The 17,588-nt window shown below is 45.6% G+C and overlaps 1 protein-coding gene across 1 annotated transcript in view; it reads left to right on the forward strand.

Moving 5' to 3' along the window:
* Positions 1-17,588, forward strand: part of ABCC11 (ATP binding cassette subfamily C member 11) — a 69,278-nt gene that overhangs the window by 29,236 nt on the left and 22,454 nt on the right. The window contains exons 11-19 of the mRNA XM_030298640.1: positions 2,726-2,986; positions 4,213-4,284; positions 6,905-7,029; positions 8,857-8,929; positions 10,612-10,815; positions 12,361-12,495; positions 12,582-12,678; positions 14,659-14,748; positions 17,283-17,386. Coding sequence (XP_030154500.1) covers positions 2,726-2,986; positions 4,213-4,284; positions 6,905-7,029; positions 8,857-8,929; positions 10,612-10,815; positions 12,361-12,495; positions 12,582-12,678; positions 14,659-14,748; positions 17,283-17,386 — 1,161 coding nt within the window. The remainder of the gene's footprint in view (positions 1-2,725; positions 2,987-4,212; positions 4,285-6,904; positions 7,030-8,856; positions 8,930-10,611; positions 10,816-12,360; positions 12,496-12,581; positions 12,679-14,658; positions 14,749-17,282; positions 17,387-17,588) is intronic.

Below are 17,588 nucleotides of genomic sequence, written 5' to 3' on the forward strand. Positions count from 1 at the left end.
ATCTCATTTATTTTATTTTATTTTTAATTTTGAGAGAGGGAGGGAGAGACAGGGAGAGAGAGAGAGAGAGAGAGAGAGAGAGAGAAAGAGAAAATCCCAAGCAGGCTCCACACTGTCAGCACAGAGCCCCACATGGGGCCCAAACCCATGAACCTCGAAATCATGACCTGAGCTGAAATCAAGAGTCTGACGCTCAGCTGGTTGAACCACCCAGGCACCCCTAGTCATCTCATTTGAATGCATGTAGTTCCCAGCCTATATCATTGACTCACACATTTATTCATTTATTCAAAAAAGTAGTTATTGAACCCCTACTACCTGCCAAGTACTAAGACTAAGAATACTATGGTTAGCGTGACCGACAGGGTCCCTGCTCTCAGGGAGTTACAATCTGGTATTAAAACAAGACAACTAGCACGTGAATTAATGGTCAAAGGAGATAACATCAGAAGAGCTATGATGCCAGTAAAACAGTGTGATGTTCTAGAGAGTACGTGAGGGAGGGCTGGGGCAACTTTGGGTGGGCTGGGCCCCGGAAGGCCCCTCTGCTAAGGTGACTTTTGCTCTGAGTAATGATGACTCAGCTTCAGGAACAGCAAGTACAAAAGCCCTGAGGTTGGAATGAACTTGGCTTGTCTGAGTAAGGACAAGACAGTCCTTTACTGCCCCAGGAGCTCCACCTCCACCCCAACACCCTGACTTCTCTGCTGCTGATCAGGGCCCCCTGCTGCCTTCTCCCTACTGGCATGCTAGGCTCTCCCATCCTCCTCTCTATGCCCATTTTCACTTGTAGGGTGGGCAGAAATGAAGAAGCTATAGTCTGGACTCTGAAGGGTGGGCAGGAATGTTTGAGGAAAGAATGCCAGGAGAGACAGCTTGGAGGTCAGAGTTTTTGGCCAAGGATGGGTGTAGTTATGGTGGGAGAAGGGTGCAGAAAGGGTGAGGGTCAGGGCAAAGCTCTTGAACCCTGGGCTGCCCCTCCTGGAGACATTTAGGGGCTGGAGTTGCATAGGGCTGCCCCTTGGATGGGCACTAGCTCTCCAGGTCCCCTCACTCATCAGGGCGTCTTCAATTCCTTCTTCAGTCACTGAAGTTTTCTATCTGACCATGTAGGCATTTGACTTTGAGACCCCCAAGCTGGAAGGGGGAGGAATGATCCCTTCCTCTTCCTTTGTGCCCCCTGGTGCTATAACCACCTCCCAGCCTGCTATGCCCTTTGGCTTTTGAAATACGGGGTGCCAGCTTTCCAGGGCAGGGAGAAGACAGTGGTAAGCCCTCAGGGAGGACCCCTCCTTGCAGGTGGACACAAGTAGGAGGTGAGCCAGCTGCTGCAGCTGTGGAGACCTGTATCCTGAGGCTCTAGAGAGGGTGCCCCAGTGGGCACTGTGGTAGGGGTCTCCAGACCATTTTTTGTCTGTGCTGTTTGTTAAAAACAAACAAACAAACAAACAAACAAAAAACAAAACAAAACAACAACAACAAAAAACTGAGAACTGAAAAGCACTGAATGGCATAAACAAAATTAGAGTCTGAATATACTTAGAACATTTGGGGGTAAGAGGATCCCGTGTTTCTGTTCGCATTTGTTCATATCTAGATGTGTTGTTGTCATATTGACTCATTAAGCCAGTATATCACTCAAAATTTATTTAACAAAATTACAATATATGTAATAACAATTTTTTTGTAAGCAAGGGAATGAAAACCACAAAATTTGGGACAGTGGCTATCCGGTGGGGAAGGCATAGAGGGTTTGTCCACACCAAGCAGGGGAATACGATGAAGAAGAACCCCACGGATAGGTAAAAGTTATGGATTTGGGGTTCAGTGGTGGACTTATGAATATTCATTAAGTTATTAAAAATACCTAAACAAGTAAGTGCCCAGCTGACTAACAAAGAGGTGCATGCAATTCCCAATGATGACTGTATGTCTTAACCCAAATGTTATAATTAATCCAATTCAATATACCTAACGTTCAATTATAAAAAGAGACCACCTTTTTTTCTTTTGAAAATAGCTTTTTGTTTGTCTTTGTAAAATACTCATTGTAAAAGATTCAGATAATGCAAAAGATGCAGAGAATAAAAACCGCTCAATCTCCACTACCTAGAGATAAAACCATTGTCCAAAATGTCAAGAAATCTCTTTCTCGATCTCTTTCTAAGCAAATGTCCAGGGAGAGATGTGTGAATATAATTTCACTGCAATAAGATTATACTTCCCACCCACCTCTTTTAATGTTAGAATTCATGTAGTTCGACTCATATTTCACAGTCAGGGAGCTGAAGACACAGCGAGAAGTGACCTGCTCATGGCCACACTTTGAAATGGATGGCCCTGAACAGTTTCCCACAGTGTGCTATGTGGGCAGACCTTCTTACTTTTAATAGTTATAAATGAAATTTAATTAGAAAAATGGCATATCTATATGATGATTCAACAGCTGTTCTCACCCGTCCAAAATGAAACAGAAAAGAACTAAGAGTGCTGGCAGTTTGCAGGTATGAAAGAGTGGCCCAGTGGTCTGAAATTTGGAAAACCCTGATCTAGAACTCTCACAGGTAGGGCCCAGCTTCCTCTTAACTGGTGGTAGTTCTTTAAACTTTTACCGTTTACTAGAAGTTTATAAACCAGACCAACAGGCAGGCCGGCAAAATGGGCACACATTCCTATTAGACTAAAGAACTGAATTCATCCTTCCTTTTTTCTTTTGTCTCTACAGAAATTTTTCCTCCTGGAGAGCCCTGTTTTATATGTCCAGCCATTGAAAGACCCCAGCAATGCACTGGTTTTGGAGGAGGCCACCTTGTCATGGCGAGACGCCTGCCCTGGGATTGTCAATGGAGCCTTGCAGCTGAAGAAGAAGGGGCACATTCCCGAGGGGGTGACCAGGGCTCAGCCACCTCTAGGAGCCCTCAGGCCAGAGGACACAAAGGGCAGCCGAGCCCCAGAGTTGCACAAGTTAAACCTCGTGGTGTCAAAGGTAGCCTTATCGAGGCCACACAGGCAGGCCGGCTGCCAGACTTTTGGGGCCTAAGGCCCGAGCTTCCTGCCACCATTCCCTTGGCTAAAAACTGCCCTCTCTAAATCCCTCTTTTAATACCAATTATTCCTGGAGGGCAAGCACAGGAAGTCTTTCATGCTTTAGTGGGAACCAATTGATCATCTACAATTTGTTTTCTGATAACAAGATCCAGAATACTATGCTATATGCTGGGAGAGAAGGGGAAAGAGACCAACATTTATTAAGTTGCTAGTATGTGCTGGGAACTACCCTACACGTTTCCATTTGGTTGCTCTGTGAACTCACCTTATCTGGTTTCTTCTCTGACTAACATTTGCAAGGGCTAGCTTCCCTTCTTGTCCAAATTTCGCCTCTGTACCTTCCTCCTGGAAGTGAAACTAGGTGAGGCCCCACCCACATCTCTAACCTCTTCTCCCACTCATTCCTTCCACACCAGCTACACTAGCCCTCTCATAGCACTTTGGCAGCAGACCTTGTTCCTGTCTCACGACCTTTGCCCCTGATGTTCCATGGTTTGGAACCACCAGATCTTCCTGTGTCTGGCTCTTTCTTGTCATTCAGGTCTCAGCTGCAATGACAACTGCTTTAAGAAGCCTTTGCTGGCCAACCCATCTATAATTTGCTTCGGTCACAGCAGCAAATTTCATTTTACTTAAATCACTTATCTTCATCTGATATTATTTGTTTGTTTGTTTGCTTATTTATTTCATGGTTTATCTCCCCCTCCCCCATCAGAATATGGAATGAGAGTTCTTTTATTCATTACTTGGTACCTAGGAGAAACTTAAATACCATTTAATGGATGAATGAATGAATGAATAAGTGTATGTATGCATGAATTCTGTGAGGCTGACTTCTCTGTGCCCATTTTATACATGAAGAAACTGAGGCACAGAGAGGATAAATGACTTGCCCAAGATAACAGAGCAGAAAGGCACAGATCCGGAATTTGGGTTTGTTGCCTGATAGGACCACCTATCCATGAATTCCTTTCTGTCACTTGCATGTGACTTCCTTCCTTTGAGATTGTGACATCCTACCCTCTTGAGCTTTGCTAGTCTGAGAGGCCTTGGGGTGGATGTGGTTATTTTGTTTTCTATTTGTCATTTTGTGTTCAAACAACAGACCCACCCTGGGTGAGTAGGAGGGTTGTGCTGTCCCAATGTTCCTCCTTGGCTTTGCAGGGGACCTTGTTGGGGGTCTGTGGCAACACTGGAAGTGGCAAGAGCAGCCTTTTGTCAGCCATCCTGGGGGAGGTAAGTGACTTGTGACTGCATGCATGCCCATCCACAGGCAGCCCAGGGACTCCCAGGCTTGAGTTCCCCCAGTCCACCTCACCATCACTTTCTTGCTTGATGGGATCTGAGCCAATGCAATTTTTATAAATTGAGAGCAGTTGGGCATGCACTGAGGGGGAGGTGTGTTACAAATGTGCCTCCTTCTCACCCTCCAGGAGTGCTGCCTCTTAGCTCACCCAGAGATCTGCCCTCACCAGTTCTCTGTGCTTTCCCCACCCTGTTTGTAATCAATCAGCTCTCGGGGTGATGATACAGGGTGTCCCAAAATTTAATATGATAATAAAAATCATCTCATGAAGCCAAACTCAGAGTAAGACAGGTGTCCTTTGTGAGAGGACATCAGGAGAGCAATGTGGAGGGAGGGAGGAGGAGGAAGAAGGAAGGAGGGGCAGGGGAGAGGAGGCCCTCCTGCATGGGATGGGACAGGACAGGACAGTCTTCCACTCCAGCAGTGGAATTTACATGCCTGATGGGTGCCCCTGCCCCTGAGATCCAAACCCTCCCAGTCCAGTCTGCAGATATTCTTTTTTTAAATTTTTTTTTCAACGTTTATTTATTTTTGGGACAGAGAGAGACAGAGCATGAACAGGGGAGGGGCAGAGAGAGAGGGAGACACAGAATCGGAAACAGGCTCCAGGCTCTGAGCCATCAGCCCAGAGCCTGACGCGGGGCTCGAACTCATGGACCGCGAGATCGTGACCTGGCTGAAGTCGGACGCTTAACCGACTGCGCCACCCAGGCACCCCCAGTCTGCAGATATTCTTGAGGTCTGCTTAGTCTGCAGCCAGGCAGACATGTGCCTCAGCCTACCCTTCTTCCAGTTTCCAAAAAGCCCTAACCTGTTGCTCTAAAACAATTGAGATCACATTGCACACTTTTCACTGAACAACACTTTAAAACAGCCATGGCATCTGGTGTGAATTTATGGCCATCTCCCCAAGGGGGTTCTCTTCAGTACTTCCCCGCTCAGCCCCAGCCGCACCCAGCCCTGGGCTGCTCTCTCTCTCCCCTCCTTTCTTTGCCCTCCTTCCAGGTTGTTGGGAGGACTCGCAGTTTCTTTCTTTATCTAGCTCTTCCCTCAGCTTTTCCCAAATGTTATAGTCAACCTCATCACTTCCTTGGAATGTGGTCATATTGTCCATGGAACTCTCTCCCGACAGCTCATCTGTTCATACTCCACATGTGATGGCCTTGCCCCAACTTCTTGGAAATGGGGAAGATAAGATTCTACTTAAATAAAAAATAGTAAAAATAGTTTGAATAGTACTTTCATGCCAGGCCCTGTGCTAAGAGCTTCCTATTTTCTCCTTTAACTTGGAAATAATCTCTTGAGGAAGGCAGCCATTATGGCCAGTTTATAGGTGAGCAGATGAGGTTCAGAGAGGTGACTGGCCCAAGTCACACCACAGCTGAGGGAGGAGCCAGGGTTGAAACCCAGGTCCACTTGATGTCAGAGCTTCGCTTTTCACAATGGCAACGTTTCCTTGCAGCCTCCATCCAAGGCCACCTTTCTGTGTGGCCAGTGGTTTGTCAGTTTCCTCTTGAAATGAACCAGTCACTTCCCATCTAATAAAGGAAGACAAAAAGATGTCATTTTAAAGTTTTGTTCTAATTAATTAAAGCCTGGCTCCAAATCAGAAGTAGGAAGCACAGGATCATAAAGAGAAAGGAACACAGGATGATGATATCTTATGCTGGGGTGGTGGGGATGGGGGTTACAGTCTTTATTTATTTATTTATTTATTTTGAGAGAGAAAATGCGTGCACAAGTGGTGGAGGAGCAGAGAGAGAGAGGGAGCGAGTGAATCCTAAGCAGGCTCCATGCTGCCAGCACAAGCCTGACTCAGGTCTTGATCCCACAAACTGTGAGATCATGACTTGAGCTGAGATCAAGAGTCAGACATTTAACTGACTGAGCCACCCAGACACCCCTCCCCCCAGCTCTTTTTTAAAAGGGCTTTTAAATTTACTAAACAGAAAAGCAGAAAGACACTAAATACCCATATACCTACCATCTAGATTCAACGGTTTGCATTTGCATTTTTGCCACATTTATGTAGAAACACATTTTGTGGAACTATTTTAAATTACAGAGATTGTGAGACTTTTCCCACTTAATACTTCATCGTGATGTCCCCCCAAAAAGGACTTTGTCCCATCTACACAGGATTACATTATCACATCTAATGACATCAGAAATAATTCTGTTGATATCCAGGGATGGTCAGAGATGACCTAGAACATTCCATCTCACCATGAAGACCATGGAAGCACCACTTGCTAGAGAATGGGACTGGAGAAATAAGAGAAAGAAAAAGTATGGGGCGGCTTCAAGGCAGACCTTGGATTTAGTCACAGCAGGAACTGGCCTGGTTTAGCTCTGGCTCCTGTCCCACATTCCCAGGACCTTCCCTCAGACTCACTGGTGGGCCTGGCAGGACCATGTTAAAACTCCCATTTACATTGGAGAGCCCCGAGGGTCCCAGGGGGTGGTGGGTCACTGGACACTGTGGCTGCTGAGCCAGACAGGGTCCTCCCCTGTTCCACCCAGTCCTGAGGCTGACTCCCTTTGCTGCAGATGCACTTGCTGGAGGGCTCAGTAGGGGTGCATGGAAGCCTGGCTTATGTCCCCCAGCAGGCCTGGATCATCAGTGCTAGCGTCAGGGAGAACATCCTCATGGGAGGCCAGTACGACAAGGCCCGGTAAGCTTCTGGGAGGGCCCCGGAGGGACACAGGTGCGTGGGGCTGGTTGGGGGAGGGATCCCCAGCTGTGAATAGTAATTTGACAACTGCCAACACTTGCTATGTGCTTACTTCTATGCGTCAACATATTTCCTCCTCGCTGTGAAAGAAAGATTATTATCATATCATTTTCTAGATGAGTCAGTTGAGGCCTCAAGAGGTGAAATGATTTGCCTAAAATCACAGACCGTGGAGGATATGATAGAATCAGAATCTGAACCCAGTTGCTATCAGAAATTCCATGCTTACCTGTTATATTATAGGAGTCAAAATAACCCTCTCCCTCCAACAATGGTACTTTAAAACTTCATTTGTATTAATGAATTCCCCACCTCTAAGTCAAAAGGTAAAAGCAAATAGGGTGATGAGGTTGTGGGATGTAGAAGAAACCAGTACTGGTGAGCCACCACCACCATCCTTGCCCTTTGTGGCCTCTATCTCCCGGTCTGGGGTTTACCTGCTTCAGACATGCACTTGGAAGTTAGGAGTGAAGTCTATTCACCAAAACAGCCCTCAATGCTATAGCTGTGCTTCCAACTCTGGTGGACCCTGGCCACCTTTGACCATTTGCTTGATTTTATAATCTGCCCCCAGTAGCAATGTTGAGGGGGATGGATGTACAGGTGTATGAACTGGTCACCTCCAGCTGGCTGTCCTGTGGGCTCCTCAGTGTCAAGTCCAACACCAGCTCATGAGCGCCCTGCTTGCCCAACCCCCATCCTGCTGCTTCTCTTCCCAAGTTGTCCAATTTGGTTTAATGACATCAGTGAACTGTGTACCCCAGCAAGACTGACGCCTCATCTTTTGATGCTTCACATCTAATTTGTCACTCACATTGGACAATTCTGTCTCCTATATATCTCTTGTATTTGTCTCTTCTTCTTCATCTCACTGCCAGTTCTTGCCTGCTATCTCTTGCTTGGACTGTTCCCGCTGCCCCTGCCCTTGGCTCCTTGTCTCCAGTCTTCTGCTCTTTCCACCTTGTGTCCTGCCTGCAGGGCAGCCATCCCCAAACACAACTCTCATCTTGTCATTGCTCTGCTTTCAGACTGATATAGCTCACAGGGCAGTTTTTTTTAAATATATGAAATTTATTGTCAAATTGGTTTCCATACAACACCCAGTGCTCATCCTTAAAGATGCCCTCTTCAATACCCATCACCCCCCCCCCCTCACAGGGCAGTTTTCAAGTATCTGGTCCAAAAGAAATGCACCAATTCTTAGACTCAGCACTGCTAGGTGTTTAATGTATAGGTAGTATCACCCATGAACACAAAGGCCCATATACCAGAATGCTCATATTACACATTGTTAATAGTACCAAAAGACTATAAAGAACCCCAATGTCCATCACAGGGACAGTGGTTAAATAATTTATGGTGCAGCCATATAATGAAATATTATGGTGCCATTAAAACAACATAAACCTATATATGCTGCACACAAACATATTTGACCACATTATTTCTGAATGAATATGTAAAAAACTATAATAGTGGCTGTTTCTGAGGTAAGAAACTGAGAGTCAAAGATGGGAGAGGCTTGCTTTTCATGATATCTTTTGTTGTTGATGTTGTTCTGTTCAAATATTTACTAAATGCACATATCAGATTAAAAGAAATGAAGGGAGGAAGGAAATGCAAAAAGCCTCCCATGCTTTACTGTTAAATGCTGGATCAAGTCCAAATTTCTTAACATGGAGTGAGAGACATTTCCCTTCCTGACTTGGAAAGGCTGCAGGGCCTGTGGCTGGGCCACCTGTCCCTTCAGTTCTCTGTCCTTTGCAGGTACCTCCAGGTGCTCCATTGCTGCTCCCTGAACCGGGACCTGGAAATTCTGCCCTTTGGAGACATGACAGAGGTGAGTGGGAGGTGAGCACCCCCTGCCTCTGCTGTGATGGTGCCTTTGTAGTGGTTTTTCTGGGGTCCTCATGCTGCCTCCCTGGGTATGTAGAGGAGGGATTCCAGCCCTTCCTTCCCAAAGCAGCTCACGGCCCTGTAGCTGCTGCCTCAAAGCCTTCCCCACCCAGGGAGGGAATTGGGGCTCATCTTATAGTGAGAGCTGGCAACAAGTCTACCTTACCCCACAAGGATGGGGAGCTGACCTCAAACTCCACCTTTGGAGCAAGAGCAGTGGAAACTCTGTGAAGATGAGAAACCTCCCATCCATTCCTCTTTCCTTTCCCTCCACTCCCTCCCTCTCTGCCCCCTCTGGCCAGCTCTTCCTTTGCCAGTGGGAATAACAGCCATGGCTTCCCAATGGCGATATGATTCACATTTTCGTGATAATTGACCGTCTTTCACATCTGTAGCCACTTTTAATCTGCATAAAACCTTTATAAGATAAAAGGACTATTATTGTCTTGATTTTATGATATATTAATAGCTCAGTCTGCTGATCACCAGATGCAAAATTGTAGCAACCTGAATGCATTGTCTTAAGTGAACTTCAGGTAACTCTAGGAGGTCAGTGCTTTTATTATCCTTCTTTTAGAGATGGAAACCCTTTACCCTGTAAACCCTTGAGAGCATAGAGCTCAGTTGTCTTATTCAGGGCTATCTCTTCAGTAGAAAGAACAAGTTCTGGTTTGTAGAATGGCGTCAATAAGAGTATGGACCTGGTCAAGCTTGAGGTCTAGATGAGCTGATATGTACGAAATGCAGTGAATAGTGCCCAGCTAGAGCAGGCGTTGGTTTATCATCACAGCACAGTAGGCACTTAGTAAGCATTTGTTGAGTGATGACTCAATGCAAAACTAAGCCTTTGACTGGGTGAAGCAGCCTGTCCCAGGGCACACAGTGGTGAACTACAGGCAGAGCAGTGACAGGAGGTTGCCCTGCTGCTCTTTAAACTCTGCTTCTTTTCTACAGGGACCATAAGAGTTCATGGTAGAGCAGGGATGGGGACTTAGGCCCTGGCACCCTTGTCTGCAGAGATGACTGAGGGACTGGCCAGCCAGCAGGTGCTGGCATGCTAGTCTGCAAGGGGACCCAAAACATGCTGTCCAGTAACTCTGGTTGCCTGTTACTGTTAGTAACTCCTGACATAAGGTGTATAAGATACTCCTTCTCCTGACAGCAACAACAGAGCCCCCTTCTAGCCATTGCAGCTCTGTCCTGTTGAGCAGCTGTACACCATGCAAACAGTCTTAGACAGAGAGGGCTGATGATGCTGCAGGTTGACAGTCGCTGTCAACAGAAATTTAAAACCCAAATAAGACATAAGGAGGTGCTCTTCCTTAGGAATAATTTGTTTTATTAAATAGAGTTTTAAAATGCCACCTTAGAAGTTGATAGGTTTAGAAACATTGTATCTAATTATGAGTTATAAAATTTTAATTAGCTGAAAAATCAGTTTCTTCATTCCCTATTAAGCAAATTTTGAAAAATATTTAAAAAAATACCAGGGGTGCCAAATCACTAGGTGTGCAGGAGCGTGCACCGAAGAGGTTCATTGTGTCATATGTGCCTACCTGGCTAACTTTGAGCATACCTGGCTGGGCTTGTTCTCTGGACACAGTGCCTTTGGCTGTCTATTTGCAGATTGGGGAGCGGGGCCTCAACCTCTCTGGGGGGCAGAAGCAGAGGATCAGCCTGGCCCGCGCTGTCTACTCTGACCACGAGCTCTATCTGCTGGACGACCCTCTATCTGCTGTGGACACCCACGTGGGGAAGCACATCTTTGAGGAGTGCATTAAAAAGATGCTTAGGGGGAAGACTGTCATTCTGGTGACCCACCAGCTGCAGGTGATCACCCTTTCAGGGCTCTGGCCATTATTGATGACTAATGTAGATCTGCACATTTTCTTTCTTTCTTTCTTTCTTTCTTTCTTTCTTTCTTTCTCTCTCTCTCTCTCTCTCTCTCTCTCTCTCTCTTTCTTTCTTTCTTTCTTTCTTTCGAGAGCCAGGAAGCAAGCAGGGGAGGGGCAGAGAGAGGGGGAGACAAAGGATCCAAAGTGAGCTCTGTGCTGACACCAGAGAGCCTGATGGGGGGGGGGGGGGCTTGAACTCACCAATCATGAGATCATGACCTGAGTTGAAGTCAGACGCTTAACCAACTGAGCCACCCAGGTGCCCGATGCTCACGTTTCTGCCATTGATTCTGCCACTGATTCAGTAACAACCTCACAGCAGCTACCTCTTCCTCTCAGACTAGACCTCAAAACTTGAGGAGCATTGTAAAAAACTTGGATGTCTTCTGCTTTCCCCATGGAGAGGGTAGGCTGGTAAATGGTTTCTATGGCTGGTAAAAATTGAAACCAAATTTTAAGTTCTCCTTCAGATTTGATGGATTGACTTCTGCTTTTGAAGTTACAAAGAAATCTTTCAGAGAAGAATTCCCCAAGTCTCATATTCTTGGATGAAGTACGGTGACCATGCTAGGTGCTGCCTCTCATAATGCCTTTGCCCTAGATATTCCCATACTTGGTTCTGGCCTCAAGGCATTATTATTATTTCTCCCTCTACTTCTATTTTGGCCTATTTTTTTTTGGTACAAAATATTTAAGACATAAGAACAGTTTATTAAATAGTCTAATGAAAACCCATGTTTCTACCACCCAGAAGACACAATTGAACATAGATCCCCTCTCTGATTGCATTCTGTCTCCTGCCTCTTGTTCTCCTCACTTTCCTGTTTGTCATTCCTGTGCAGGCCTCCACACTCTTACAACACATGTAAGCACCTCTAGACATGGTAAAGTGCCCTTTTGAATATTTTAAAGCTTTATATAATTGATATTTTACTTCCTGCGTCCTTTGGTAATTTGCATGTTTTACCCAATATTGTATTTTTGAGATGTCCCATGTTGATACATGCAGCTTTTTAAAATTCTCACTGGTGTAGCAGTCCAATATCTGCGTACAGCAGAATTTATTTCTCTGGGATCGACATCTAGGTTGTTTCTCATTTTTCATTTTTACAAAAAAAAAAATGCTTTGGCGTACGTCATTTCATATGTGTCTTTATGTATGTTTGAGAGTTTATTGGGATTAGAGTTTTAGGCATCCAATTGTTGGGTCATAATGCTTAAATATTTAATTTTACTAGATATTATCATGTTGTCTTCCACAGTATTTGGACTAATTTACAACCCCCTACCTTGTACGAGATTCCCTATACCTGCAGTCATCACCAATGCTTGCACTTATGCAATGTTTTAAGATTTTTGCCAACCTGAGGGGATAAAATAATATTTTATTATGATTTAAATTTATATTTTCCTTATGAGTGGTGAAGTAGGATATCTTTTTGTATGCTTACCGAAGGCTCTATTTCTTCTGACTCTTCAGTATTTAGCATTTTGTGACCAGATCATTTTGCTAGAAGATGGGAAAATCTGTGAAAAAGGAATTCATAGTGAATTAATACAGAAAAAGGGACGATACGCCCAACTCATCCAGAACATGCAGGGAGAAGCCACACAGGTGATTTCCAACCCGCCCTACACTCACTGCCCATGTAGAGGAGCACCTCCTGCCCCCTGCATTCATGACACGTGCTTTCTTCCCAGGACCCACTGCAGGACACAGCAAAGACAGCAGAAGACTCTCAGGTGCAAGGGCAAGCCCAGACCACCTTCCAGGAAGAGTCTGTCTATGAAAATGCTGGTAATGGTGCTGGGCAACAGGGCAAGAACACCTGTGCATCTGCCTGGGTCCTCTAGAGGACTTAGCATTTCCTCCTGGACCCCAGACAGGGCCATGTCTTTCACTGGCCAGGATCCTAGACCACGTGATCCAAGTAGTTGAGGGTGGTGGGGTTCGGACTGTGCTGGTCAGGAGGCCTGAAGATCTAGGAAGTAAGTGTTGTGGGGGGCAGAGTTGAGAGTGTGCAGAGGCAGACACAGAGTGTGGGTAGCTTTGGCCTGGAGTGGCATAAATTTAACTGTAAGGCATTTAAACCTTCAATCATTACATGTTTGTTGAAAGCAAATGTTGAAAACAAAGGTATTAGAAATCAGAAATGAGGGACACCTAGGTGGCTCAGTCAGTTAAGTGTCCAGCTCTTGATTTCGGCTCAGGTCAATGATCTCACGTTGGTGAGTTCAAGCTCCGTGTCAGGCTCCATGATGACAGTGCGGAGCCTGCTTGGAATTCTCTCTCTCCCCTCTCTCTCTGCCCATTCATTGCCTGTGCATGCTCTCAGAGTAAATAAACTTAAAAAAAAAAATAGATATGAATTGGGCCCAGTCTTGGATATCCAGAAGCTCACAGTCTAGCTCTTTTCTGAAACAGGGCAGCAGGGCAGAAAGACCTTCATTTTTAAATTTTTTTTTTCAACGTTTATTTATTTTTGGGACAGAGAGAGACAGAGCATGAACGGGGGAGGGGCAGAGAGAGAGGGAGACACAGAATCGGAAACAGGCTCCAGGCTCTGAGCCATCAGCCCAGAGCCCGACGCAGGGCTCGAACTCCCGGACCGCGAGATCGTGACCTGGCTGAAGTTGGACGCTTAACCGACTGCACCACCCAGGCGCCCCAAGACCTTAATTTTTAAAGTAAGACAGTTCTCAATTTGAATTCCAACTCTGCTGCTTACAAAGCTGGGTGACCTTGGCAAAGCAACATAACCTCTCTGAACCCTCATTTGCAAAATTGAAGGTAACTAGTGCTTACTTTGTAGTGTTGTAGTGGAGATAAAATGAGGTCATGTGTAGGGAAGCCCCAGGATAATGCTTGGCCTATTAGAGGCTCTTGTCACCAAAATCATCTTTAGCAATGAAGCAGCCCGATTTGGGCAGAAGAATAATTGGAAGATCACAAAATGAAAAGTTGAAGAATCACTCTTCAGCAATTTTGAGCCATAAGTGGCAGGAACAGGTGCAGAATCTTTTTGAAGAAAATCTACTCTAAATATTTTCCATAATAGTGTGATTTCCCTCAAAATTCAAATTCCAGGAAGAGAGCCCTTTCCCCAGGGGAAATTAGGGCATTATTAGAAGAAGGGAGAGCCTTAGGCAGAAATGACAGATACCCCCACAGTGCTGCTTCCTTTTGTTGCTACTGTCATCAGTAGCATCTACTGGGACTTCAGGAACTCATCTCTCTGCCCTGCTCTAGGACAAGAGTCTAGACAGCTTTTTTTTTTTTTGTTTTTTTTTTTTTTTGAGGGCTTCTCAGAAGAATATTCCTGCAAAGCATCTTAGCAACCATCTATAGGCTTGCCAGTTGTCAGACAAGGAAACAGAGAAGTTAAATGATTTGCCTAAGCTTGCAAAGTATTGCAATGAGCATTCTGGAACCCAGTTTTCTGGTTCCATATCATTGCTTTCTTCATTCTCTCCTGCTGCCTCTCCCAACCCATCAAGATCTTGGGAACCCCTGGACCCCAAGGATTATTGAATGGCTGGGGTTGAAACCCCTTTGCAGGCTGTGGAATTCAGGTCAAAGTTACCTTTGGCAGAGTTTTCCAAGGAAAACATGCTGGTTAGAATCAGTCTTGGATGGGGCACTGCAGTTGGAAGATGAGGTCTCTGGAAAAGGGTGGAAGTCAGGGGTGGAAGGCTTCATTAAAAAGTCTTCTTGACCTTGGAAGGCCATGCAAGTGATTGAGACACATCATTTCCTTGTTCTCTTACTCTGACCCAGTGCTGGAAAATCAGCTCACAAGGAAGGAGAAGATGAAAGAAGGGTCCCTGAGATGGAGTGTCTACCATCACTATATCCAGGCAACTGGAGGTACTGTATGTCAGCTGCCAGGCCAGGCCTGGGGCTCTCTCTCTGATTGGACCTGACTGGAATGTGTGCAGTCATGCAAAGTAGAGAGGCACAGAGGAGTCATGCCATTCACGGGTTTGACCTGCAAAATTCCAATCTCAGCCACACTCAACTACCACCATAGTCAGTGCTGGAAGTTAAGTTTCGTATTGTGTTAAAATGTACCTGAGATTTATTTTAATCAGGTATGGTAAGGCATGCAGGCATGGAAATTATTGCCACAAAGGGAGAAGTTTATGTTCACAGGACCCTAGGAACAGGAGACAGGGTATGCCATTCAGGGCCACATTGGTCAGGAGGCAGAGGGAAGGCCCCAAGGCCTTAATGGGGTTTTTGTGGGAAGGAGTGGGTGCGACGGGGTGGGTATGCTGAGTAAGTTTAGGATTATATAATTTGAATAATTGGGGGGGGCTCTGGGCTATAGGACTGGTCCCTAGTTATTTGGAACCTGGACCTGGGGTGATTTAGGGCAGGAATGTTGGTTGGGTGTGTGAGTTTGATGCAGGATGAGGTTGGGAGTGTGGCTGTGGGTTGGTTGATTTGTACATCCCAAGTGTGCTCACAGGGAGTCATTTGCTGTTTCTAGGAATTAGCCCTGGGAAGAGCAGTCTCCTCAAGATCAAGGCCCCAGCTGCCATAGCACCAAGAATGGAGAAAATAAGAAAATGTAGTTCATACAGTACTCTTTGAGTGTTTTTCAAACTTTATGTCCTGACCCACTAGTGGGTTCTGAAATCAGTTGAGTGGATTTTAAGCAGCACTGAAAGAAATCCGATAGAAGAGAATAGAAATTGTCTGCTTCCATTTCATACAGTGACATTGGTGAAGCCTTTATCCTGGTGTGCATTCAAAATACATTTCTGATGGTGGGTGGCAGGCAGCTAGAAGTTTCAAAGCTACTGCTTTATTAAAGGGTATACATTACCAAATTCATATAAATATAACTGTACAATTTTATAAACAAAACCAAGTATATGATACTGTACTTTTTAAGTAATTTAAGATATTTGTGAGAGTAACTGGGACTCCATGCCAACTTTTTACTTTTGATTGAATTTGGAACCTAACCCCATGTAAGGTGTATCTTCTTTCTACTTGTCTAAAGGAGGAAGAGGTAGGCTGTGCATAGATCACCATCCCTATTCCTTCTACCATGGGTAGCCCTGCAGGGCATAACATAGTGCCTAGCCAGAGAGGGGAGCAGCAGATGCCTGCAAATGCATGAATGAATCCAGCAACCAGTTGATCTGTATTTACAAAGTACTTATTATGGGCCAGGCACTGTGCCAAGCTCCAGAGGAGAGGGGGCATAAAGGCCTCCAAGGGCCAGTCATGGAATCTAGCTGGAGAATTATGACATCTGCATTACCCAGGTAGTAAGAAAGATCTCTGTGGCTAGGCACAGTCTCAGATGTCATCAAAGAAGGGGTGACCCTTGAGTGGAGCTTAAGGAAGGGTTGAATTCAAAAGAAGAAATATGGGCAAGGGGTTCCGTGGCTGGCTCATTCAGTGGAGCATGCGACTCTTGATCTCAGGGTTGTAAGGTCGAGCCCCATGTTGGGTGTAGAGATTACTTAAAAGTTAAAATCTTAACAATGCACACAAATATGGGAACGGAGCACAGACTGAACAGGTGAGGGGAGTGCTGGGGGCAGGGACATCTACAGAAGGAAGAGATGCACTCTGGGTTTTCCCATCCTTGGCTTAAAAAAATTTTTTTTTAACATTTATGTATTTTTAAGAGACAGAGCATGAGTGGGGGAGGAACAGAGAGGGAGAGAGGGAGACACAGAATCTGAAGCATCCTCCAGGCTCTGACCATCTGCACAGAGCTTGACGCAGGACTCGAACTCACAAACCCTGAGATCATGACCTGAGCTGAAGTTGGATGCTTAACCGACAGAGCCACCTGGGTGCCCCGCATCCTTGGCTTTTTTGAATCCAAGCTCTACCACTTGCCAGCTCTATGACCTTGGGCAAGTTTCTTCCCTTCTTGGATACTCAGTAAATGGGTGCATGAATTCCAAATTCAGAGATAATGTCTGTGTTTAGTACTATGCCTGGCACATAGTCCATAGTAGCACATACCACATAAAAGGTAGCTGATGTCATTTTTAAGACTGAATCCTCAGGACCTGCATAAGAGAGACTACTCTAGAATATTTCTTTTGTGCCAGGCACTGGGTTAGGTGTTTGGCACACATTATCACATATCCTCTTCAGAGTGATCCCATGCGGCTAGTATGACTACCATCACAATTTCATAGGTAAAACAGTGGAATGACTTTTGGTACTTTGCTTAGGCTAACATAGCCTGTAAGTAGTAGAGTCAGGACTTGACTACTGGGCTTCCTAACCTTGGAAGTCCTCCAAGGTGTCCAAGGTGGATGGGGGTCAAGGAGATCCAAGGGATTGGGATGGCTGAGCAACTTTGTCAACCATTATCCTTCACCTTTTTATGGCACCTGTGTGTTACCCCTTTCCTGTCTCTCCAGGTTACATGGCCTCTGCCATTGTTGTCTTTCTCATGATGGGGATTGTCTTCTTCACAGTCTTCAACTTCTGGTGGCTGAGCTATTGGTTGCAGCAGGGCTCAGGGGTAAGTGTCATGGTGGGAGTGGGGTGTGTTTCTGTGGGCTGATATGGAGTGGGGCACCACTCCTTGGGCCCCACGAGGGTCAGAGCATGGGTTAGGGAACCCCATGGCAAGCCTGAAGCCTGCCATTGCCAAGTTGACAAATGAAAAAGCTCTAGAGAGGACCTCTGAGAGCCAGACGTGGGGCTTCCCTCCCAGCTCTGAC

Source organism: Lynx canadensis, chromosome E2 (assembly GCF_007474595.2).
Source record: "Lynx canadensis isolate LIC74 chromosome E2, mLynCan4.pri.v2, whole genome shotgun sequence".
NCBI classification, from domain to species: Eukaryota; Metazoa; Chordata; class Mammalia; order Carnivora; family Felidae; genus Lynx; species Lynx canadensis.